General features: G+C 37.4%; 1 protein-coding gene across 1 annotated transcript in view; it reads left to right on the forward strand.

Moving 5' to 3' along the window:
• LOC136882297 (zinc finger CCHC domain-containing protein 8 homolog) overlaps nucleotides 1–27,569 on the forward strand; it is a 154,651-nt gene extending 127,082 nt beyond the window's left edge. Inside the window, exons 7-8 of the mRNA XM_067154867.2 lie at nucleotides 2,589–2,740; nucleotides 26,926–27,569. Coding sequence (XP_067010968.1) covers nucleotides 2,589–2,740; nucleotides 26,926–27,300 — 527 coding nt within the window. The 3' untranslated portion in view covers nucleotides 27,301–27,569. The remainder of the gene's footprint in view (nucleotides 1–2,588; nucleotides 2,741–26,925) is intronic.
• Nucleotides 27,570–27,826: the final 257 nt, after the last annotated feature.

A 27,826-nucleotide genomic window follows, 5' to 3' on the forward strand; every position in this document is an offset into this window, starting at 1 on the left:
TCCAAACACCCGGCAAAATGTATTTTGCCTTCGTCAAGGTGGTGATACCTTCGGGGAGATTAGAACAGGTGGTAATGAAAAATAACGGTGTACAGTAATGTTGTGTATTCTCGCAGATGGAACCTAATTGCTGCCGTACATTGTTCTCAAGCGAAAGACGCTTCCTAACAATCTACCCGCTGGTGTTATCGTCAGATCTCCAGCTGGATGGACAGTTCACTTGTGGAAGACTGGGTAAAGTGTGTCTGCCAACGTCGCCCTGGTGCATTATTGGGACAAAAGAGCTTGCTTGTTCTCGACAGTTACCGCGCTCACACAACAGACGCTGTGAAGAAACGTATCAAGGATGGGAAAACCGACCTAGCAGTCATTCGGCGGGATGACGTCTATGCTGCAGCCTTAAAACAGTTCTATACAGAATGGATGGCAGCTGATAATCGCACACTGACACCAACTGGTCGCATTCAGCGCCAGGAAGTTCAGCTGCTGTGTTCGTGGATTTTGATGGCATGGAATCGTATCCCTGGAGACCTCATATGGAAGAGCTTCAGGAAATGTAGCATTTCTAATGCTATGGATGGCAGCGATGACGACATTTTTGTGGGAAGGTGATGGTGATGAAAGTTCCGAAGTTGGTACTGATGATGACGATGATGATGATGAATGTACTTGTTGGATGTCGTTCTGGAAATGTTTCCTTACTTTTATTTATATTTTATAATCATTTGATGTGTGTTAGTAAAGATTGTAAATAATTTTGACTTCACTTTTTTTTAAATTTTGTTCTTTCAAAATAAGGGTGCGGGTCTTATTCGGTGGCGGGTGGTATTCGAGAGTATACTATCATTTTACAACATAAGTATCGGAAGGTTTGATTCTCATTTCAGCCTTAGTTGAGTTAATGCCAGTGCGGAATCAGAACAGTGATATAAGTTGTAGCATCTTGTATGAAATAAGACTGTTAGTTTAGACTTATAATTAGGGCTCGGATGTTTAAGACCTAAAAATAGCCCAAATAAGCAAGCAAATATGACCTCAAAAGTGACAAAATATGACGTAGAAATTACAAAATATAACCCGAAAATGATTAATCTAAATATGGCCATTTTAAAATAAGTTATAATTCGAAACGGCAAATCCTTCGATACGTATTTGTTAACTAAATTCTGTATTCTTACTTTCATATTAATTTTCTGAATATACATGTTTAGCAGTTATTCACAGTCTATTGTCCTCGATTCACTTGTGAATGCATACCTATAAAGTACCAAGTTCGCTAAGATTATAGATCACACAACATCTTAAAAGTAAAAATATGTTTGTACCCTTCACTGGTCATTTGAAATACGAAGAAAACTAGAAATCAATCTATTTTTAAAACATATTTTGGAACGTTTAAGCCCAGATTACATTAATATTGTTCAAATGCGTTAAAATTTAAATTGAGCACCACGAAACGAATTAAGTAGATGTATTTTGATACATTATGGTAGGGCAGCTCGGCGTATAGTGCAAATTCGCATAACTTTTTCATTCTCTTCCGCAGGTGCTATTGAAGTGTATGACAAGCTTCATCTTCAAAGCATCAGGCGCAAAAGACCTCCGATTATCACTTAACACATTCTTGTAAGAAGGGAAGCTCCTTTCTACGTTACAAGACGTTATTGGTGCATATTTAAATAATATTAAATCACTGCTGTCGAGTATGCACTCATCTTGAAATGTACTGGTACCTTCTACTCTAAGAACATCATTTATCTTGCACACACAGTGAAAACCGACACTTCGATTAAGCACATTGTAAAGTTTCCATTTTAGACTGATGTAACTATTCCATGTGATTGTTGTATTCACAGTTTCAATACTTGCATGAATTTCTAAGCTCGCAGCTTCTAAACGAGTAATTGCACTCAGATATAATTCCAAAGTTTGACTTAATATATGTCGACTTGCTGACAAACTGTAGGAAAACAATTCCTGCGCGATCTTGATAGAAGAGGCAGAGTATTACATTTGTATTAACTACAGATGTGATATGGAAAAGCAGTTTTGTAAATACTAGTTCTCATTCAGAAAGTTGACGATTTTGCACAGCTACAGCTGTTGCCAAACCGCCGAAATATGACGTTTCTACGAAAATAGCTCAAAATATGACCTTATGACAAAAAACAGCCAAAATATGCATTTATATGACAAAAAAAATCACTTAATTGTGACTATAATCACCTGATTTGTACCAAAATCCAATCAGGCAAGAAAATAGAGGCAAAGAAAAAATATGACTTTTCCTAAACATCCGAGCCCTACTTATAATTAATATTTAGTTCAGAAAGAATTGTTCGTTGCATGTTGCGATTTTCATACCCCTCTGGAAAATGAACGTTCAAATTATAATTTTCAAAAATACGTAGTGAAAGGTGTAAAATTTACTGTGCTTACATCCCAGTGTCCATAAATATTATAAGATTATTTAAGTTGTAAAGAAATATGTCATAATTGCTGCTACAGGGCTTTCAGTGTGTGAACTTCATCTGTTAATAGCAACACAGTTGATAGGCTAACCATTTGCATTTTTTTTCCCTCTACAGAAACTGTGCTGCTGCCTTCAGATGATGACTGCAGATTCATTCCACCGTTACCAAAAGAAGAACCTCAAAAACCTCCTCCACCTCCGTCTACGGAGAGCGACTCGGAGGGAGGTGAAAGCAGGAGTCTAGGACCTCCTTCGCCACTCTCCACTGTAAGTATTGGCTGGATAGATGGGTGTTGAGCAAGCCCTCTCCAAGTTTTCTGTCTAGGTATGCAATGTCTTCCTAATGGCCTTCTTCCTGCTACAGTTCTAAGTTGAAGTATTGTTGCATCTTTTTTTTTTCCCCCCCCCCCCATGCCTCAACCATCGAAGCTATGCTAATTGCAAAGTCCGTTCCAAACATTTCTCAGTTCCCAATTTCCTCCTGATATTACAGGGTGTTTCAGCCACACATAGGATGTACTGAATCATACGTCAGGGACTCTCGGTATTTTGTCAACAAGCTTCAACCTAATGCACTTTTGGTGAGTTTCGATGTTGAGTTCTTGTTCACTAAAGTGCCGATTGACTTGGTCATATCTCTCATTGAACACCTGTTCCCTGCGGACATTACTAAGCTATTTTACCACTGCATGACTTCCAGCTATTCCTTGTGGGGTGAGAATTTTTACGAACAGACGGACGGTGTGGCTATAGGAAGTCCACTTTCACCCATAGTGGCTAATTTCTTTATGGAGCATTCTGAGGAGGAGGCTATCGCTTCGGCGCCCGTCAAACCTATGATATGGTGGAGGTATGTTGATGATACATTTGTGGTCTGGACAGAAGGTCCTGAGAAACTTCATCTATTTCTAAACCACCTAAATCGGCAACATCCTTCAATTAAATTCACTACGGAGATGGAGTCTGACAGATGCCTTCCTTTCTTGGATGTTCTAGTAAGAAAGAAACTGAATGACTCCTTAGGACATACCGTCTATAGTAACCCACACAAATCACTATATTTCTGCAGATTCTCACCACCATCCAGCACAAAAACAAGGCATTTTCATGACACTCGCCAAGAGGGCGAGACAAATTTGTGAGCCATCACATATCCAGGTGGAGATGCACATGCTCAAAGTCACATTCAAGGGTAATGGTCACAGCGATTTGCAGATTCATAGAGCCCTGCATCCCAGAGAAACGACCAAGCAAAGCTCACGAAGGAAGAAGTGAAGGGAACTGCCTACTTGCCTTACATTCACAACACCACAGATCAAATTGCCAAGGTCCTCCGCAAACACAATATAAAAACCGTGTTTGGCACCACCACTAAAATTGCTCACAGTCTGAGTAAAACCAAGGACAAATTGTCCCCACTTTTACATCCTGGGGTATATGAAATTCCCTGTACTTGCGGTAAGGTATACATCGGCCAAACATGCCAGTCCATTGGTACCCGTATCAAAGAACACAAACTTAATATTCGTCTCAACCAACCAGACAAATCGGTAATATCTGAGCACGCTCTATCATTGGGTCATGATGTCACGTTCCAAGATGCTCTAGCTCTTACCCACACTAGACACTACAGGTCCAGGTTTATATGGGAAGCTGTGGAAATATCACAAATATTATAATAATATTTATAAAACCACCTATTCAATACAATACAATCCACTATTATATGTGGTTAAAATTTATACATAATACTTAAAAGTCTTTTTATGGTCATCATCAGCCTATATCAATCCTGAAGTTATTGGATATGGGACCTTTCTAATCTTATAAACTATAGAATAAAATGTTGAACAATGATCTCATAAAATATTATACAAGAACATCTAAAATAAGGACAATGCACAGAAAAGTTGTTAAGAATACTGAAAATTAACAGTTTTGAAGACTATAACGTGGTTAATCTCGAATATGTGTGTTTAAAACCAAAACGGATCCTGTTCTTATACACTATTAGGATTATGACGGCCTTGAGTGTGAAAGCACATTCATCCAAGGGGAATATTTGTTCCACTCCCATAACATGAGTTCAAGATAGTAAGACCAATGTCAAATATATTTAAAGCAGAAGTGTGAACGTATCAAGTGTGTTAAAAAATATATATGGTTGATATATCAGAAATTCATAGAAAAGAGGATGGGACTTCTTGTAGGAGACGTTAATGATAAAATGTTGAGGTGTCAAAGTTAGCTGATGCCAGTGCTTTGTTATGTTAGTATGGTAATCGATTGGTTCCAAAAGACGGTCAAGTGGGTATTACTATCCCTGTTGAAATATTTATTCGAAGAAATGATTGTGTTTTACCTAAAACAAAAATGTTGGAGAGAACTAGTTAAATGGTATTGTACATGAGACTTCCCATACATCAAAAATGCCTAAGGCAGTACTTACTCGTACGGTACGTGTTAAGTACGTCAGACTGTTCCAGCAGCGCTAGTTTGACTGACCTTTCTACTTCTACTGTTATAATGATGTGGCTGAGGCAGTAATTTTCAGTATTCTCAACAAACTTTCTGTGCATTGTCCTGTTTCTCCTCGAAATTGCAACATGATCAACTTGGAACTCCCCGAGAGTTTGGACGGGAATTTTGTTCAATTTTTCATCCAGTAGGTCCCAGAAATTATCAACGTCCGGATCAGACTTGTTCTTATCGTTTGTAGGAGCATGTGCGTTAACTAGGGTGTAGGTTTTGTTCGTGCATTTAATTGTGAGTATAGACAATCTGTCATTCACAGGTTCGAAATTTGCAACCGATTTAAGGATCTTGGTTCTAACAGCAAACGCGGTTCCAAGCATCACAGCTCCATTGAGGATTCCTCTTTGCGCTTTGCTCTTAAAAAATTGGTAGCCTTCAGATTCAAAAAATCTCTTCATCTGGGTACCTTGTTTCCTGTAGGGCCACTATGGATATCTGATTTTCGTGAAGAGCTTTGGTGAGGGTTTTCAGCTTGCCAGTTTGTGTAAGTGAATTTATGTTGTAAGTTGCTAGAAAGGTTTTAGATTTTGGCCTGAGTTTTTGACTCTTCGGGGTACACCGAGACGCTCCAACTCGTCTCTTGCATGATGTCGAGTCTCCCCCAGAATCCGAACGAGACTCATGCGCCGTGGCGTTCACGACGAGGGATTTATCCGAAGATTTACCCCCTGGGGTATGTTTCTTGAAATGTTGTGCCATCATGCTTTTTGACTTGAATTTGCTTTGGACGGGTACCCATCCTTTTACAACTAGGGTTGTTAGCCCTAGAGGTTGCCTCAAGATGTTTTCTGGCTTCTGGTCATTTACCAGTCTTCGCCGTAACCCTGGCAAGGGACCAGTTTTTTTTTCACGGTGGTATTTTATTTCCCTACTACCCTCTGACTCTGACTTATTGTTGTTGTTGTTATTATTATTATTATTATTATTATTATTATTATTATTATTATTATTATTATTATTATTATTATTATTATTATTATTATTATTATTATTATTATTATTATTTAACTGCAAGACATATCTATGAAACTTGGCACAAATTTACAAATCCCTCAAGTTTAGATTACAAAAATGTTCAATATCTCCTCCACCAGTAAATGAACAATTGTTGTTGAGTCATCAGTCCATAGACTGGTTTGATACAGCCCTCCATGCCACCCTATGCTGTGCTAACCTTTTCATTTCTACATAACTACTACATTAACAACTGCTCTAACAGGGTGTCCACCAAATCCAGATTTTAAAATTCCCTGACATTTCCCTGTTTTCCAGACATAAAAACCAGTTTTTCCCTGACACATGATGACAAAAATCATAATAATAAAGGAAGTGTCAGTAATATTAAAATACATCCAAAAAAATAAATGAGCAATTAATGTGCATATTAAAACTTGGAAGTTTAATTTAGTCTGATTAAATTCACTTTAAGTTTTTTTTTTTTTTTTTTACATGTATTACCATTACTGCTTCAGCGAAGAAACTTCTTTGTAGCCACCAACGACTCGAGCTTCTGCCATCACCCTCCACTTCTTTTCTTCTAATTCTTTGAGCAACAAAGCGGCTTTCTCTTATTTTTTTGCAAAGAATCTTCTACTTCCAATATTTCACGTTTCTCCTTTAGATTTTGAACGTACAAAGCATGAGCACTCCTTGCAGCATGGAGCATGTTATTAATGGAGACCTTTTCAATTCCACCAGGGTTTGGGATAGAATCATATATTATTCTTTGTGCTACAAGGGATACTTGTAGCATGTTCTCTACTATAATTTCTTTATTAACAGGAAAACCACATTCAAGTGAAGCATTTCCATGAAACAATATTAGTATCATTTTGAGAAATGCAGCCAACTTTTCTGTTTTCAAATTTACTATTGGAAGAACAGTGCGAAGCCAAAAGTGATCTAACCTCTCATCTTTAGAATACAAAGAATTCACTTCTTTCAAAGTACCATTCTCACAAACAGAAGTGAACTCCCTTTGAACATGAATGGCTTCATTACCCGAGATCCATTTGTTTTCAACAAAGGCATTTAAAGCTATCCTTAGCAGTCTGCTGCTTAGAGGCTACTTGGCTACACTTGGATCGAAACAAGAAATTAATTTAGTCAGTTTATATGCTAGCGGTGAGCAGATGCGGCCAACAGCTGGAAACTGCAGATGATGACGACGATATGCCAGCGGTGACCTTTCCAGTAACTATTTGCACAAAGCTACCATTCCTCTTAGACAATCTGTGCAAAACACTAATATATCTCTATCCTTTAATCCAGGATTGCCACGAAGTGCTGCTTTAACAGCAAAACCTATGTCAATTTTAGATGCAGGCAGAAGATTTTCTTTACTGTCTAAATACATTTTAGGAGATCTTCTGAAGACTGCAGTGACTCAGACTTAACAAACCTTGTCATGATATTTATCATCAATGAAAGATTCATAAAGGAGTGATGCAAATGGGAGATCTGTCTGAAACTTTTAGGAATGGTTCCAAATCTCCAACAAGTGATAATATAAGTGACAACTTGGCCTTAAGAACCTTATCTGTTACAGCTTGAGATTTTCTTGTCTCTGTTTGTTCCTTCCACATATTTTTCGACATTACGTAGGATATCTATAGCATGTTCAATGACTTGAAAATTTTCAAGCCATCTTATAGCACAATATTTCGAAGGAAATACATTTGAACCTGAATAATGTATATAATCAGCACGACTTGCAGGAGCGTAGCAAAACAAGAAGTGAAGAGCACGAAGAAATTCTGCAATATTCCACTGGGTTTCTTTTACTGCCATTTTATATGAATTGTGCACACTTTGCAAGCCACAAGATCCAATGTTCAACAAAATAGGAACATCTAGATCATCTAATAAATTACGAAAATCCTGAAGGAACTTTTTATTAACATTTGGATGATCCACTGAAATTTGTAATTTTTTTAGATAGAGTCCTTGCTGTGCTTGCAAAAAACCATTTAACAAATCTGAGGAGGTAGAGTGACCAAGAAACATGGAATCAAAATAAGAAGTGCATACTTCATTAGTATCAGGATTGAAACAATGAACTACAAGATCCATTTGGCCTATCTGAAAAACTTTATTCAGTGACTCGTCAAACCCAACAGTGAAATGTGTGCACTCACTACCCATCTCAAGAACTTGTTTATGGAAGTAGAGAGCCAAACCATGAGTGATTGTATATGCAACTTTTGTTCTGTGCAGTTGAACTTTCGAAGCTGTTTCAGAGTCTGGAAACATTACTGGAAAAAACTGAGAACGCAATATAGGTCTAATTCATCGAGCTCACCATTCCCCAAGAACACAGAATATTCAATAGTAAGCAGATCAAAACATTGAAAATTCGATCGATCAATCATATAGCTATTGATATTATTGATTACTTCACATTCGAGATCACACTAACTTTTCATTAAAATTTATTCCTGGCATAAAAGACATGCCCTAGATTAATGTTATAAAAACTGAAAAATGTGTTTGTATTACACAGATAAATACGGTATGTCAATTTTATCTGGCAGAAGAATGAATTTCCAGATTTTTTCCTGAATTCCCTGACATTTCCAGGTTTTCCCATTAATTATCGAATTCCCTGACATTTCCCTGTTTCCCAGGTTTTCCATACGGGTGGACACCCTGTCTAATCTGTTTGTCATATTCGTATCTTGGTCCACCCGTACCGTTCTTACCACCTACGCTTCCCTAAAAACCAGCTGAACAAGTCCTGGGTGCCTTCTTCTGGACAAATTTAGCCAAATTGATCTCCTCTCACCAATTCGATTCAGTATATCTTCATTCATGATTCTGTCTACCCATCTCACCTTTAACATTCTTATGTAACACCACATTTCAAAAGCTTCTACTCTTTCTTTCTGACCTAGTTATCGTTCATGTTTTGCTTCCATACAATGCCACGCTCCAGGCGAAAGTCTTCAAATACATCTTTCTAATTCCTATATCAATGTTCAAGGTGAGCACATTTCTTAAGATTACTTGTGCTAGTCTGCATTTTATACGTCCTTACTTCTATCATCATTAGTTATTTTACTACTGAAGTGACAGTATTCATCTACTTCCTTTAAGAATTCATTTCCTAATCTGATGTTTCCTGCATCACCTGACTTTGTTCGACTGCACTCCATTACTTTTGTTTTGGACTTATTTTCATCTTGTAGTCCTTCTCAAGACACTGTCCATACCATTAAGCAATTTCTCCAAATCTTTTGCAGAGTCAAATAAAATAACAAATCTCAGGGTTTTGATTTCCTCTCCTTGGACTTTGATTCCCTTTCCAAATTTCTCTTTGATTTCCTATATCACTTGTTCTGTGTAAATATTGAAAAGGAGAGGGGACAAACTGCAGCCTTGCTTCACTCCCTTCCGGATTACTGCTTCTTTTTCAATGCCGTCAATTCTTATCACTGCAGACTGATTTTTGTATAGATTGTAGAGAATTTTCCTTTCTTAGTATCTTATCCCAATCACCTTCAGAATCTCGAACAGCTTGGTCCAATCAGCATTATCGAATGCCTTTTCTAGATCTACGAAAGCCATGTACATGGGCTTGTCTTTCTTAATTCGATCCTCTAAGATCAGGCGTAAAGTCAGGATTGCTTCACGTGTTCCCACATTTCTTCTGAAGCCAAATTGATCTCCCAACTCAGTTTCAACTTCTCTTTCCATTCTTCTGTAAATAATGCATGTTAAAATTTTGCAGCCGTGAGATACTAAACTAATGGTGCGGTAGTTTTCACACTTGTCAACATCGACTTTCTTGGGAATCCCGAAAATTGGATGGTACTTCTGTATCATACATCTTACACACTAAACGGAATAACCTCTCCATGCTGGTTTCTCCTGAGGCAATCAGTAATTCTGAAGGTATGTCATCAATTCCCGGTGTCTTGTTACTACTTAGGTCTCTCAAAGCTCTGTCGAATTCTGGCCTCAAAATTGGGTCTTCATGCTATCAACATCAACAGTCTCTTCTTGTTCCAGAACCCTATCATCTACTTCTTTACCTTCTTACAATTGTTGAATATATTCCTGCCATCTTTCTGACTTGTCTTCTTTCCTTAGAAGTTGTTTTCTGCCTGAGCTTTTAATATGCTAACACCTAGTTTCCTTTCTCCAAAGGTATCCTTGATTTTCCTGTTACGCAGCATCTACCTTTCCCAGGGCCATACATCCTTCAACATCCTTGCACTTCTCTTTCAGCCATTCTTCCTTAGCTGTCTTGCACTTGTTATCTACTTCATTCTTTATTCACCTGTATTCTTTTCTGCCTTCCTCACGTTTTTGTCGTTCGTCAATCCAGTCTAGTATCTCTTGCATTATCCATTGTTTCTTAGTTGATCTTTCCTTTCTTCCTAACTTTTCTTCATCAGCCTTACTGATCTCATTCTTCATGATTGTCCATTCCTTCTCTACTGTGTTTCCTTCAGCTTTTTCATTTATTCCTTGTGTTACATGTTCCTTGAAACAATCCCTCACACTCTTTTCTTTCAACTTGTCTAGATTCCATCTCCTTGCATTCCTTTCTTCAATTTCTTCAATTTCAGATGGTATTTTGTGACCAACAGGTTGTGGTCAGGGTCCACATCTGCTCCTGGGAAAGTCTTGCAATCCAACACCTGGTTTCTGAATCTCTTCCTATTCATAATGAAGTCTATTTGATACCTTCCAGTGTCTCCAGGTCTCGTCACACCACTAACATATATACAGCCGTCGTTTGTGGTGTTTGAACCAAATGTTAGCAAGGACTAAATTATGATCGGTGCAGATTTCAACCAGCCGGCTTCCTCTTGCATTCCTTTGTCCATATCCGAATTCTTCTACTATGTTACCTTCTCTTTCTTGGCCTACCACTGCATTCCAGTCTCCCATCACAATTAGATTCTCGTCACCTTTTACATATTGTATCAAATCTTCTATCTCTTCATATGTTCTTTCGATTTCCTCATCATCTGCTGAGCATATAGACCTGCACTATTGTGGTGGGCATTGGTTTGGTGTCTATCTTAATGACAATAATTCTTTCACAATGCTGGTCACAGTAGCTTACCCGCTGAGCTATTATTCATTATTAAACCAACTCCTGCATTTCCTCTGTTTGATTTTGTGTTGATAATTCGGTAGTTGCCTGATCAGAAATCCTGTTCTTCCTGCCAACGTACTTCACTTATACAACTACATCTAACTTTAGTCTATCCATCTTCCTCTCCAGATTCTCTAACCTACCACATCGGTTCAAACTTCTAACATTCCCCGCTTTGACTCTCAGAATGTCAGTATCCATCTTCCTGATGATTGCCCCCTGTCGTGTAGTCCCTACCCGAAGATCTGAATCTGGGACTATTTTACCCGGGAGAAGCAATCATCAGCACATCATTCATAGAGAGAGAGTTGCATGTCCTCAGGAGTTAGTTACGGCTGTAGTTTCCTGTTGATTTCAGCCGTGTAGCAGTATCAACATAGCTAAGCCATGTTAAGTAATATTACAAGGTCATATCAATCAGTGATCTAGACTGTCGCCCTTGCAACTTCCGAAAGGCTGCTACTCCCCTTTCAATGAATCATTCGTTAGTCTGGTCTCTCGACAGATACTCATCCGATATTGTTGCACCTGCGGCTCAGCTCCCTGCTTCATTGGAACATGCAAGCCTCCCCACCGCGGCAAGGTCACATGGTTCACAGGGGAGGACATGAACAATATCACATCAATATTCAAATTCCTCCCATACTCAGGTAAGCATGTTATGGCAGTATGGCTCTAGTTCTTCAACTCTTGTAGGTTCTGTGGTAGTGGTGGTACATAAACATTATCGTTAACAAAACCCCACAAGAAGAAGTTGCAGGACATCAAATCCAGTGACCGTGGAGCCCACCTGAGTATTGTATTGCTAAGTCGTGACCAATCCAACGTTCAGTAGAGGGAACTTCAGTGAAAAATGGACGTTGTCCTTGTACAGCCTCGGAAACCACCACTTTTGTAACGTGACAGGATACTGCTGATTGTTAACCGCGTTTCCATCAAAGAAGACTGGGCCATAAATTGACGAGTGCGATATTGCACAAAACACATTGACCTTGGCGGAATCTTATACATGTTCAGTGTATGCATTTGGGTCCTGTAAATCCCAAATTTGGACATTCTGTTTTTTTTACCAGCCCACTAACATGGAATGTCGCTTCATCACTGAATATGATGTGTTTTGCAAAAATCGATAGTGTTATGAATCTCGTCACAAAATGCCACATTTTTACGTTTGTCATCAGGACACAGAGTCTGTAATAGCTGTAACTTGTATGGCTTCATAACCAACTGATGTCTCAAAACATGCCCATTTGTTGTTGTAGGCAGTTCTAACTCCCGACTGGCATGACGAGTTGATTTCTTAGGACTACGCTGGAAAGTGGTTTTGAATTCGTTCGATATTTTCTTGAGAAACACGAGGGCGGCCCATATTCTCTCCTTCACGTACACATTCTGTCGATACCATCTGCTAATGTTCCATTAATTCGGAAGATCAATTTGGTACATCAACCCGGACCGTCATTGCACTGTAATCGCGGAATTACACTTCGCAAACTCGAGGCCACAAAGTGATTTCTGCTGCGGAGTAGCCATTTTACATTGAAGTGAAATGTGTGACAGTAACCAAGCAAAAGAGAAGACAAATGACATCTAGCGGCAATAAATATAAACTTGACAATGTATTCATTCCTCCCGTAACTGAGCCTGGCACAACGATTGGTTTTTTGACAAAGTAATGCTTTGTAATATGTAAATGCTTTTTGAAACACCCTGTATTTTTATTCCTCATGTGATTCTGCTTTGCCCTGCTGATGGATTTCATTTTAAAAGCCTGTAGTTATTGTTCCTAGTAGTAGGTGTTCTTTTGACAGTCTGATGTAAGTTACCATATTTTTAAAGCATACCTGCCAACTTTCCCGATTTAGGTAGGAGACTCCCGATTTTCGACAGTTTTTCCCGCCTCCCGATTATTCTATTATTTTTCCCGATTTTAGGTTACTTTTGGTGAACTTCAAACATTTGTTTTCAAATCCCGCCATTTCAGCTTTTTTACGCCAGTGGCCGGAAGTCCTTCGCTCATTGGCCGCTTTTAAACGAATTATCGACATTTATTAATGCGAGAAATGTGCGATGTTTATTGAAACCTGTATATCGCAACTCGTATATCGATTGTCGAATCTCTTGTTCTCGCGTGTTATGTTCGTGTTCGTTCACATCAGTCTAGTCGATTCTGGAGATCAGTCGTTATATGTGGAGTCTTTTTTGATAATTTAGTGACGGAATTTCAATGATAACGACTACTGACTTTTCTAGAGATTTTAGGAGCCATTTGGAGACAATTCTGATTAATTTTAATTTATCTCAATATAAATAGAGGGGAAATGCAAGTTTTAATTATCCGTAATTTATGTTTGTATGTATGTACGCGCATCACAAGAAAACGGCTGAAGTGAATTTAATGAAAAACGGTATATAAAGTCGGGGAATAAGTCGCTACAATCTAGGCTATAAATAATTTTATTCACGCTGAGCAAAATGGTAGTTTAAGGGAAGGCCTAAAATGTAATTCTCAAATATTTGTTTTTATTGGCTCTATTGATAAATACTACATAACTAAAATAATATTTTATTAAATTTCGTATCGTTTGTCTTATACATTTGTACGGTACTGGCTATGATAAAAGATATTCATGAATTTGGATTTTTGTTGCTAAGTCCATATCAGCGCCGAGGTATGAGAAAATGGGAGAACAGAATTTAATGAAAATCGGTATGTTAAGTCGGGGAATAAGGAACTACAGTCTATACCGTACGTAATTTTATTCACCCTGTTCGAAATGGTAGTTTGGGGGAAGGTGCCAGAAATTTAATTTTTAATCACCTATCTTATTAGTCATGTCAAAAAGTATTAGATAACAAAAGTTATGAAGAATACAATTTCTAATTACGTTTTATTCAGTTTTACCGTACCAACTATATTAAAATTAAATCATGAAGATGATTATAAGAATGACAAAAGAGTCAGGAAGGAACAATCGCTTGAATAATAACACAAGAGGGGGATCGTGAAAGAAAGGACGACTCGCTTTACATTAGATGTTCTAATATCACAGAGTCGGAAGAAAACTAAATGTGAAGGCCTGCAATATAGAAAGCTCATAAAATCGATCAACAATATCATACTTTACGGTTAAGTCAATATTCCACCTTTACAATACCAAAAGTTTATTGTCTAATTATTTAAACAACATTATTTAAAATATGACGGGACATGTTTCGTCTAACTTGTAGACATCATCAGCCGTAAAATATTCAAGAAAAAGCACAAAAAAGACAAGGACAGAATAACACATTGAAATAAATCGGGTTACTAGTAACTATTCTCATTTTGGTTCCGTATTGAATTTAGCGTATATTTCAAATATTATTATAATATTTATAGGTCCACCTGTCCAATACAATACAATATAATGGTTAAAATTTATACATAATACATAAAAGTCAATGCTACATGTTTCACCCTTTTTTTACGGGCATCATCAGCCTATATCAATCTTAAAAGTTAATGGATATGGAATCTTTCAAATCTTATAAACTATAGAGTAAAATGTTGGACAATGATTTCATAAAATATTATACTATAACGTCTAAAATAACGATATTGCACCAAAGTATGTTTAAAGAAAAGAAACCAGTGAATTAACAGTTTTTGAATATTAAAACATGGTTAATCATGAATATTTGAGAGTTTAAAACCAAAATGGATCCTCTTCTTATATATCTTTAAGACTGACGGCCTTGAGTGTGAGCACAATCATCAAAGGGGTATATTTGTTCCACTCCCACAGCATGAGTCCACGATAGTAAAATCACTGTCACCGTTATAGTACTAGAAGTAGAATGCTCAGTCAAGCTAGCGTTGCTGGAACAGCCCGACGTACTTAACACGCACCGTACGAGTAAGTAGCGCCTTAGGCATTTTTGACGTACGGGAAGTCTCATGCACAGTACTACTTAACTAACTTTCTTTAACATTTCTTTAACTTGATCATTTCTTCCAACAAATGTTTCACCGGGGTTAATAACACTCACTTTGACCGCCTTTTGGATCCAATTGATTATCTCGCCAACATAACTACTGACATCCGCTAGCTTTGACACAACATTTTATCATTAGCAACGCCTCCACAAGAAGTTTCATTTTCTTTTCTACGACTTTCAGATGTATCAACCGTACACATTTTAAGATATTTGTTACGTTCACACTTTTGTTTTAAATAACTGACAGTGATTTTACTATCTTGGACTCATGCTGTGGGAGTGGAACAAACATCCCCCTTTGATGATTGTGCTTACACTCAAGGCCATCAGTCTTAATGATGTATAAGAAGAGGATCCATTTTGGTTTTCAACTCTCAAATATTCATGATTAACCATGTTTTAATATTCAAAAACTGTTAATTCACTTTTTTTTAAACATACTTTGGTGCAATATCGTTATTTTAGACATTATAGTGTAATATTTTATGAAATCATTGTCCAACATTTTACTCTGTAGTTTATAAGATTTGAAAGATTCCATATCCATTCATTTTTAAGATTGATATAGGCTGATGATGCCCGTAAAAAAAAAAAAAAAAAAAAAAAAAGGGGGTGGACCTATAAATATTATAATAATATTTGAGATATAAATCGGGTTGCCGAATACGTCAGTGTTTGTGCTCGGAACAATCTAGAACAGCCTCACTATTTTAATTGACGTATTCGGCAACCCGATTTATTTCAATGTGTTATTCTGTCCTTGTCTTTTTTGTGCTTTTTCTCGAATATTTTACGGCTGATGATGTCTACAAGTTAGACGAAACATGTCCTGTCATATTTTAAATAATGTTGTTTAAATAATTAGACAATAAACCTTTGGTATTGTAAATGTGGAATTATTGACTTAACCTTAAAGTATACGTACGACAATACGGACTTTACAATGAAATTTATTTTATGTAACAACAATAACATTACATTGACCATTGTTTGTTGTGGTGTGCTTTGTGTATTATTCTGCCATTTATCTCCGATAGGATTACTGCTGCGTACCGGTATCGAGTATAACAGCCTGCCTGAATATTGGTGGGAAGTAGCTGGGGAGTTAGATCTCGCTCTTCTTTAGCAATCAATTCCTCTGATTCATAAATTTGCTGATACTACTGGTACGTAACACACTGGATCATCATAGTATTCCAGCTATTCGATCCCTACTCTGGGGCAGTGATTGGAATGAGAAGTGTGCACCATTAAACGGAATAATTACACATGAGTGTTCGTGGCTGTCTGGTCCTGGTCATTCTAGCTCTGGAACTTTGAACTGTTAGATCGACTTTTAGTTCGAAGTAAGAAAATGTGCTCTTTTTTATTTTATAGAATATTTCATATGCCAGCATTGCTTTTAATCGCGACATTCATACTGACATCATTGTAATGACCTTTGTTGACACTTCAGTTGGGAAAACTCTAAGGACAGTTTTTGAGAATTCCGTAGCAAAGCACGGGTACATCAGCTAGTTATTTGATACAAATAGCATTGCGCTTTGCATAATCACGCGGAACCTTGATGCAATATATTAATCTATGCATTTGCCAAGTAATGGCATCTAAGTGCATGACGAATTCCCACGTGTGGAGCATGAATTCATGCTATTTTTGGAAATATTATCAGAGACCGATCATCTCACTCACATACTTCCTATGAGGGAATAGAGATGTGTAATTTTTAGGCTTGTAGCCTCGTATAGCAACAGTCGGGCTTTGAGACAATTCGTGTTATAAGTATATCATAGTACTCTACTGTGCAAGATGTAGAATAAGCAGTTTTGACCAATATAGTATCTGCTGATTTTTCCTGATTTTCATATCAAAATCTCCTGATTTTTGGTTTTGTAAAGTTGGCAGGTATGTTTAAAGCTACCTTGGTGGATCAGTGTTTAAAGTGTCAAGTTCCCGGCTGAGGTAGTGAAAACTAGCTAATTTCCGCTTACCTGTCTAATGAAATAAAATAACTGAAATTTAGAACTTAAAGTCTGGTCATATTCAGTGACCTGAGGTGTTAAAATAATCCTTCAGGTCTCCCGCATAAGCATGTAAAGTGTAACCTCGATTATCCGTTCCGGAAACAGCATATTTTTGGATCATTCGTTCAAACTACATGGTCCTGCAAGGACCCTAATTGAATCGTGTTTTAAAAATGCTGCGTTATCTGTTTCTCGAAGAAACATTTTCCCACATCAACCTTCTAGCAATTTCGGTCCCATTAACACTAAATCATCTAACAAGCATTTTTCAGGATGTGTAGAATTGAATATAATGCATTCAAGAACTTTTTGAGAATCATTACTTGCACTGGAAACCATATTCTCGAGCACAACATAAACTTTAAAAGGCTTATGGTAATTTACAATAGAGTAAAATAATATATTATTATTGGTCCACCTTTTCAATACAAAATGAAAATTACATAGGGACTAGTTTCGACCTAGTAATAGGTCATCATCAGCCTGAAGTAAATTAAAGCGTAAATATCGAAGAAAGACATAAACAATGTAAACACAAGTACAGTCTTTTTAAAGGTACATACCATGTGGGAATTTGAGTAGAGATATATTAAAAATAATAACTCTTCCAATTGACGAAGCACTGAGCGGAAGTTATGTAAAGTTCGGTGCGCCGTATATTATAAAAGACCACTGTGCACTAAATGATGTAATAAAGAAGAAGAGTAGGTTGAATGCTGGCTTCTTCTTAGCTGTTGTATATTCGAAGAAGATTACGTCGTATTTTGTAAGGTATTTAAAGACGTCAAAATACATGGATGTTGGAAAGGCTCTTCATTTTTTGGAACAAGGCAATTGTTGCGCGAGGAGGCTTAGGAAACCAGAGAAGCGCTATATTATGTTAAAAAATAGAGATCCTTAAGAAAGTTCCGTGCGTCGTATAAATTGTGGAAATGGAAATCGAAAAAACTTGGTTCTTAAGCGATAATGTTGTTCATTCAGAGATCAGTTGAAAATAAAGAATCGTAACATTGTCTTCTCAAGATGTTTATAAAGTAGAATTAATAGACGATGCGAAGTATGTTACGATTCTTTATTTTCAATTGATCTCTGAATGAACAACATTATCGCTTAAGAACCAAGTTTTTTCGATTTCCATTTCCACAATTTATACGACGCACGGAACTTTTTTAGGGATCTCTATTTTTTAACATAATATAGCGCTTCTCTGGTTTCCTAAGCCTCCTCGCGCAACAATTGCCTTGTTCCAAAAAATGAAGAGCCTTTCCAACATCCATGTATTTTGACGTCTTTCAATACCTTACAAAATACGACGTAATCTTCTTCGAATATACAACAGCTAAGAAGAAGCCAGCATTCAACCTGCTCTTCTTCTTTATTACATCATTTAGTGCACAGTGGCCTTTTATAATATACGGCGCACCGAACTTTACATAACTTCCGCTCAGTGCTTCGTCAATTGGAAGAGTTATTATTTTTAATATATCTCTACTCAAATTCCCACATGGTATGTACCTTTAAAAAGACTGTACTTGTGTTTACATTGTTTATGTCTTTCTTCGATATTTACGCTTTAATTTACTTCAGGCTGATGATGACCTATTACTAGGTCGAAACTAGTCCCTATGTAATTTTCATTTTGTATTGAAAAGGACCTATAATAATATATTATTTTACTCTATTGTAATCACAGTTCAATATGAATCTATCATTATGAAACTTATTTCTTTTAATTATGGTAATTTATGCAGCACAAGACGTTATAAACGCATACTACATGGTCTAACTGTTCACCACAGAATTTATCGAACAAAGGTTTGAAATGTGCCACAGCATTAGTCAATGGACCTACAGTCGTTCGGGTCCTAATAGACTACAGTTAGTTTTCTAGACACACAATATTATTGGAACGATATATGTCTTTTATAAATGAATGAGGTTAGGGAAGGATTCTATATATATCACAGAAATGATAACCAGAATTGTTTTCCTTAGGAAGGATGTTCCAATATAATGTAGTTAAGAAAACAGAATAGCAATTAAAACATTATCTAATCACAGTGTGGGTATTCTTTGGAATTAGCAAGTGGCATTTTTAATTATTTATCCCTCGAGTACTCACGATGGTGCAGTGAGTGCGCTACGTGAAAAAAAAAAAAAAAAAAAAAAAAAAAAAAACCTGATGTGCATTGTTGTGCCAGGAATCTGCTGACCTGTCTTATTAGCTATTCCTTCAGTACAATTCTAGCTATATGTGTGAGAAGTCAAGTAAATATTTCTCCAAAAGAAGCGAATTAAACAGCGTTTTTAAGTTCACAGTGTTACAACTGACACACTCAGTGCACCATGCGTGTCATCATGTAAGTATTTTTCTATTTACAAATTATTTTATTTTTCATTAGAATTGTCTTCCTTTAGTCTTTTGTTCACTGTTGCCTTCTACGGAAAGTCTCTGTAATCATTCCGTTATTTAAGGTTGAAAAAACTGTCAAGTCCACAATTGTGCTGGTTACAAAATTATGATCCAGATTTTGACATAGCGATGACTGTGAAAATAGAAATGACAATTCTGAAACTGAAAATGAGCAAATAATTTACAATAAATAAATACACTGGAAATCCTCTATAGCGAGTACAGCATCTACTGTAGTGTGAACTCAGTTGAAAATTCCTATATTAAACTGTGTATTATCCTTCGGTTGCAGCGAAAACCCTATCTCTGGTGCATCCGTTACTACAAGCGATTAAGCGTTCGTTATTATTTCCATTATCGATATTTATGGACTCCAGCAACTACAATCAATGCGAACGATCATCTTCGGTGCAGTTTTCACGCTATGTGCACTAGCAAGCTCTTTTGTCGACATTGACTATTGTTCTGTAAACACAATTCAAAAGACGAATTCATTGCTGATATGATAAGGCAGCAGGAAGCATTGGACTATAGTGGTTATACAGAGCCCCGAGTGCCATATGGAATAATGAAAGGATACCTGAAGATTGGCAGCAAGGAAGCTTTGTACCACTGATCAAAAAAGGAAATATGAAGAAATGTGAAAATTATAGAGGTATAACCCTATTATCACACAGGCTAAAAATAATGGAGGAAGTTATAGACAGAAGACTGAGGGATATAATAGCATCACAGTTAGAGGTAGAACAATATGGCTTTAGACCAAATAGAATAGAATGGAATGGATAGAATAGAACATGGAGACGCAATGAAGAGATAACTTCCATATTTACAGTGCGAACAATAATTGAAAAACATCTGGAAAGGAACAAGGAAATCATCTTCGTATTTTTGGATTTAAAAAAAGCTTATGGTACAGTTAAAGGTGCGTACACACTTGCGAGCATCTTGCGAGCTGAGCGGCTCATGAGCCGCTCATGGAAAACATTAAACGTCCGAGCGGCTTGCGAGCTCTTCTTGATCCATTTGCTCATCATTTGCTCGCAAGATCAATCTTTGAATTCCATGCAAAGATGTTTGCCATTACCAGAAGAATTTCCGGGTCGTCAGATGAAGTTGCCGTACTTTTTCGTAGGTGATAGTGCATTTGCACTCAGCGAAAATGTTATGAAACCATTACCAGGAGATCATGCCTCTGGAACTCACAAGATAATCTTCAGCTATCAATTGAGCAGAGCTTGATGAGTAGTGGAAAATAGCTTTGGTATATCAAGTTCAGTGTTTCAAGTTTTAAGAAAACGAATGCTTTTGGAGCCCCTAAAGCCGAAATCATTGTTATATCTGTAGTAGTTTTGCATAATTACCTGAGGATTAATTCCCCTAACTCATACACAACACCCGGTTCACTAGACCATGAAGCGAACAGAGAGATTATTGACGGAACATGGAGACGCAATGAAGAGATGACTTCCATGAGACAGCTAGGAAATGTTCCTAGGAGATCTTCTGCTTACGTAAAAAAAAATGAGAGATGAAATAGCTGTCTTTTGCACGAAAGAAGGAGCCCTGCCATGGCAAAATACGTACGCTTGAAAAAGATAAAGAAAAGGGAAAATACTCCCTGTGTTTTGCGTCTGTCTTGGTTTATATCTTTCATTGAGGAACCAAAGCTTCATACGCAAACCATTGGCTTTTGTAAATTTCCGTAACTCCTTAAAAAAAAAAAAAAAGTCGTTCAAACCATGTATGATTGAATACGGTATTGTATAACTACTACCTATTGAATTGCAACATGTGTTCACTTTTGATATTTATTGGTTATTACATCATTACTTGTTTACAACAATTGTTGCTTTAAAAAGATAATAAATGAATACATCAAGTACAAAAAGGAAGTTGAAACTTCATTTTATTTAAACACGAGAACTTATCTTTTCCAGTAGTGCGACTGCTTTTCTCTTTGCTCCTTTCCCTCCGGTATGATCCCAACAAAGAAATAATTTTCTTCTTACATTCATCCGCGGGTCGTCCAATTGTTGTACCAATATCCCGCCATGCATCCTCTTTCACACTGTTTGTCAAGTGATCGCCATTTTTCGGGTCCCACAAAACAGAATGTGTCCGATAAGTGTCTGTTAGCCTAAGCACATCTTCATCCGACCAGGCCACCATGCTCGCGGGATGCTCACTTTGCCGTACACACTTGCAAGCATGGTAGTGTGAGCGGCTCATGGGAATGCCTACTGAAAAGGAATGTACCAAAATAATTAATTAACAAGATTAAAATGTTGTATCATAAGAATAAAAGCAGTGTACAAGTGGGGAGTGGTGACTCTGAAACATTTTATATAAAAAAGGTCTCAAGCAAGGAACTGCACTGTTGTTATTGTTTATTATGTTGATGGATGAAATCATAAAACGAGTAAAGCAGAGTATCAGTAGTGATGAATGCTTTGGTATTTGCAGATGATGTGGTGATTTGAGGAAAGGGAAAAAAAGGAATAACAAAGGAGATTGGACATTTGTAAGGAAAATCTGAAGCAGTTTGGAATGGTAATTAGTAAAAAGAAATTTGTAGTCATGCACTGTGGAAAAGAGAAAAAGAGAAGCCAAGTGGACATAGATGAAGAACGGTTAGAGAATGTGGAACAGTTTGCATATCTGGGTAGCATTATTAATGGAAGTAATGAAATCAAGCCTGAAATTAATAACAGACTAAGTAAAGGTACAACATTTTATCATCAAGTCAAAGAGCTTTTATGGGATGACAAAGTATACAAGAGAATGAAATTAACATTATAAAAACAGTATTTCATACCAATTGTTACATATGGGCTAGAAATGCTGGTAACTAATAAGAGACAGGTAGTGGAAATGAAATTTTTAAGAACATCGGTTAAAAAGACAAGAAGAGACAATTCAAAATATTAAAATCAGAGAAGAGCTAAACATAGAACCGTTAGTACAGAAGATAACAGAAAGCAAGACTGAGATGGTTCGTACATGTAAAAAGAATGGGAAAGGAACGGGTAGCAAGAGGGGAATTGCAAAGAGAAGTTAAGGGAAAGAGACCAGTTGGAAGATCGAGAAGAAAGTGGATGGATCAGATTTGGAAGGACATTAGAGAAGCTGGATTGGATGTGGCGGAAGTAATGGAGTGGGAAAAGTGAAAGGACAGATAGGAGTGGAGGAGGCTTGTTAACCACACCCGGGCGACTGGAGTGGGACATTGATGATGACTATGATTTCTGCTACCAATTTCGTCCCTTATTCGTCTGACGTCCTCTCTGTTACTCTTCACACACACACGGTATGTTACATCTTAATTGGAGATAAACCCATTAGCACCTGAATTAATTTTTTCTGAGATTTGTTTATTTATTGTGTTTTGCCGCATGTTTGAGACCAAAATAAACTAATAAAACAATTTTCAAAATTTTGGAATCGCTAGGTCATAAGATAAGCCGGCCCCGTGGTGTAGGGGTAGCGTGCCTGCCTCTTACCCAGAGGCCCCGGGTTCGATTCCCGGCCAGGTCAGGGATTTTTACCTGGACCTGAGGGCTAGTTCGAGGTCCACTCATCCTACGTGATTAGAATTGAGGAGCTATCTGACGGTGAGATAGCGGCCCCGGTCTAGAAAGCCAAGAATAACGGCCGAGAGGATTGGTCGTGCTGACCACATGACACCTCGTAATCGGCGGGCCTTTGGGTTGAGCAGCAGTCGCTGGGTAGGGCAAGGCCTTTCAAGGGCTGTAGTGCCATGGGGTTGGGTTTGGTTTGGTTTAGGTCATAAGATATTTGCACTACCTATTTTTAAACAATGAGTTTTGAAAGTTGAATTTAGGTTGCAGTTTTATTGTTTTCGTGCAATAACAATGTTGAAATATCTTAGCATTATATATTGTAAGAATATGGAATATCCGTTTTTATTCACATCACAGCAAAAAGAAAAATAGAATTATTGAACAAAGGAGAAAATATTTGTTTGCAGTACATAGACACATATGTACAGTTCGTTGCCTGTCAAAACAAAACAGTCACTGGAACAATAGAATAAAATCAAAAATAAGTAAATGAAGAATCAAAGAACTTCAGATGCAGTAACAAACTATAGAGTAACTACAGTAGTCTATATTTTCGAGGGCATATAAAAGCCCACCCTCAATACTTGCGCGTTAGCCACAGAGATAGAGAATGACAATCTTTCAGTCTTCATATCATCCTGCGTGTCCCAATAAGAATTCTTGGAGGGCAACCTATTATATCCAGAAATGAAAAGTATGGCGATAAAGCAACGAATTTCATCAGAAGTTATTTTAGTCTCTCGAACTAAATGTTCGATCAGCTGGTTATCTGTAAACAATTCAAAAATGTCAACAACAGTCATGGTTTTTCATTTGCTATAACTAGGCTCCGGAAATGTCAACAGTCGCCCAATATTGAAATCAGCCCCATCTGTCTATCTTGGTTTGTTATTTGATTTATTATTTCCTCTATCAGTTATCCACTCTTTCGCAGCATCGGGTATTGAAACAGATCTTGCATCAGTAGACAGAAAAGGCACGTCATCCTCTAGTAACACACCTTCACCATCGTAACTAATCCCGATTCTTTCATTATTCACAAGCTTCATTTCAGCACTGACACGTAACTGTTGAGAGAGAGAGATTATCAATCTATATCACCAGGAGCCCTCATCTGTAAGTACATTTACATAGGGCGGTTCCACAAAAATATCACCATCGAGATCTTCAGTCAGTAGAATATCCAGTGCTTCTGAAAGGGGTATAAAGTACGATATGATCTGACAGCTGCAGCAATTTTACTGAGCATAAACGCCTAGCGTTGCCATATGGCAATGCTAAGGATTCGACAAACACTACAACGGCATTGTGCGCCTGTACTATTTCAAATGCTTACAACTTAAGTGTGCACAACTCTACTGTAAACATATTCCAGTGAAAGAACTTCACTTATAGATTTTATATTCTTACGTGAAGCCGGCAGCCATTTCGCAGGAATCTTAAAATAACCAAGAGTCCACCGGTCTTTGTGTCCCAACAATAGATTTTAAAATTAAATAAACGTGATTACTCGATTCTACAAACTCTTCTCTAACTGTCGGATCACACTACAATCCTCCAGATTATTTCTTGTTGCCAAAAGTATTAAAAGAAAAAGGTGCTAAAATCGTTGCCATATGGCAACGCAAGGCGCAAATGGGTTAATGTTGTCGTCAGCTCCCCATTGGAGCTGTGCCAGCGTATAGGGAGCCACCTGGTGACGAATGAGCATACCACTACAGCTCCAGCGGTAAAGCATTCTTAAATTCAAATGCTCATTATTGTAGAAGACTTCCTCGGGAGCAGTCGAGATTTTCTTCTGAAGGCGCGGAACAAAGTTCTCTGCGAAACGTTTTCCTGACACGGCAAAAGCCCAAAAGCCTATATCATGTCTATATCAATGCTTAGTCCTGTATGCTGTTAACAAGACTGTCCTGCGTAGACCAAAACCAGGAACATGGTCTGCGATGCAGGGTAAATCCAAAAGCAGATAATCACATATTTAACTGCCTAGAAATGATTATGGTACAATCACCAGATCTGAAAATTCTTTAAGTATGGCCAAACATGGTCACCTATGGCTCCCACGATGATTGGATTTAATGTTTTAAAAGTTTAACATCGTCATAATCTTTTATATATATTCCACGCAAAGTTTCAGTGAAATCACACGCAAACACCAAATTTCACACTTTGTCAGTTTCAGTAGGATTGATGATTGGTATGCCTCAAAAATGAGTGTGGTATGCCTTACCACGTGGTCTCTCAGTATAAATCATCCTCGGTTAAAATTAATGCAAACAAGTTCATCTTCTTCATGCCCAAAAAATTAAGGGAAGAAACTTCTTCCAGGTCATCCTACATCCAGAATCATCGTTCCAGCCTGAGCAACGTCCATATTATGCAAATCCATGGGGGGCACAGCAGAAGCCACGCTGTCCGTACAGCAACTGAATGGCGAAATCTGTATTGGTATCCACAGACAGAGTTAATGCGCATAGCAGGGTGAATGCTGCTAGGTAGCAGTCAGATGCACTAATTGAAACTCTTAGATTATGTACCTATTGTCAAGGAGTTGGAGGACAACAGATAATATTGACAAGATTGTCATTTAAATTACGAGAAGGTTCTAGGCGTTGAATGACGTAAATTTCAAGGAATATATTTTTCTGTCCTAAAGTCATAGGGAGGGTATCAATAGCTACGCCTCGCGCTTTCACTCCAACGACGACAACTCCTAAACCATTCATAAAGGGAATACTTATCTTAATGAGGTTATTGAACAAATATTAACTTTGATGGTGATTAATTACGTGATTTTTCTCAAAATGTGCTTTCTAATTTTAAGAGTGATACTTTACTGCTGGTAGTGAGTGCTCCCTTTTTACAGAAATACAGTCACACTTTTTTGTAGAGCTATTCAGTGTTCTCCCTAGGACATTTTTAATGGGCTAACATAACCTAGATATATGCTAGTTACATAATATTACTACATATTTGTGCCGTTGGGCACTCCAAATTAAAACGTAAATGCTCTAAAACTGTTTATTTAACAATCTTCATTATTGCCAGCTAAATTGCCTCAATTACATTGGAGTTTGAATGTTTAGGTTGACTAATGTGTAGTGTCGTGCGCGAGTGGTGCATGGATTAGCGTGGAATCGCATACGAGCACTCTATTCCTCATGATATTACAAACCCGTATGACACTCCACAGCAAGCGAATGATAAGCCCCGGAGTTACATGATTATTAACGAGCAGTAGAACACTAATTCAAAATACTCGTATGTCTTGTTCGTGATAACACTAAAATAGTTCAGTTTCGCAGTTAATGTTTACCTGTCTATTATTGTTAATGCCCCAAGGAGAATAAATAGAGATTTTTATCATATTAATTTTTAAGTAGAATTCCCTGCCCGGCTGATGGGGAGATCACTGCTATTTATGTTCGACAATTCTTGTACACATGCAGCGGGTGCTTTCTTCAACAGTTTAGGCAGGATGAGCCAAGAAAGTTCCTTATAGTTTATTCACAAAAATTGCCACTCTGCAACTCCTTTGTGTCACTGAGTAAAGATTCATACACCTAAACTTTCAATGATCCTTGAGATTAACCGACAAAGATGCCTGCCAGGGACTTTATTTTATAATATGTTTATAGATTACGCTCATTATATGCTTGACTTCCTGTAATTTGTGTAATTTCATTCTGCAGTGCTCTTTACTTAGACAGTGCATTTCTGTGTTAATCCCTAACCCTCGATTTTTTATCTGGCTCATTTTCTTGTGCGGCATAGATTATTAACCATGTTCTGGCTTTCTGCAGGGACAGAGCAGTATTTCTTCACCACGAGGGCAATCTCCATCACTGTCTGATCTGGAGGTGAAGAAAAATCTGCTCCTCACTGAACTGGAAGATGGTGGCAGTTCGAGTGACACGACGTTGCAGAAAGGCACTCCCCAGAACATGACTACTCCGACGCTAGGAAGAGTGAAGTCCGTCGCATTGGGAACTCCTCTCCTGAAGAGCACGTCTCCGTACTCCAATTTACCCGAACCCATTAAATTCTCTAAAGACATCTGCGACGTGATCAATTTTGAAAATCTTCCCGATGCTACTGGTAAATACGAACAAATGACCGGCCTCATCAAGAAAGTCCGCACGGTTGTGCAGCGCATACAGAACGAGAACGACAAATGACAACGGCCTCAAGATGAATGCTTGACCAATGGTCAGACATACATAAAAAACTGGTTAAAGAGAAACTACAGTGGGAGCGATTGAGATCACCAGAAAATAGTACTGTTCTTGATCTCTCTCTCTCCTTCGGTAGAACAGCTATTTTATTTTCATACAACGGCTCGATATTCATCACTAGGATCTAATGAAATATTATAAAATTTTTATTGTATAAAATGGATATATACAAATATTGTATATATCAATATATAAAAATTTATAGTATATTTCATTTTAGAATGCATTTAATGCATTTATTGGGTAGTGTGATGTTTCTAGAACATCATCTATATCTGCATGGATATTTCTTGCACATATGAACTGTACAGATTTTAAACTTTCAATGAAATGTGTTGTAGTTTTAAGTCAGTGCCCTAAAACTTGATTCATTTTTTATTTTATTTTTTTACACTTATGTATATCAAAGTGCTTGTGATTCATTGAATGATCAGTTCTATATTTTGATGGGCTATTACTTCGTAATTGG

Source organism: Anabrus simplex, chromosome 10 (assembly GCF_040414725.1).
Source record: "Anabrus simplex isolate iqAnaSimp1 chromosome 10, ASM4041472v1, whole genome shotgun sequence".
Lineage (NCBI taxonomy): Eukaryota > Metazoa > Arthropoda > Insecta > Orthoptera > Tettigoniidae > Anabrus > Anabrus simplex.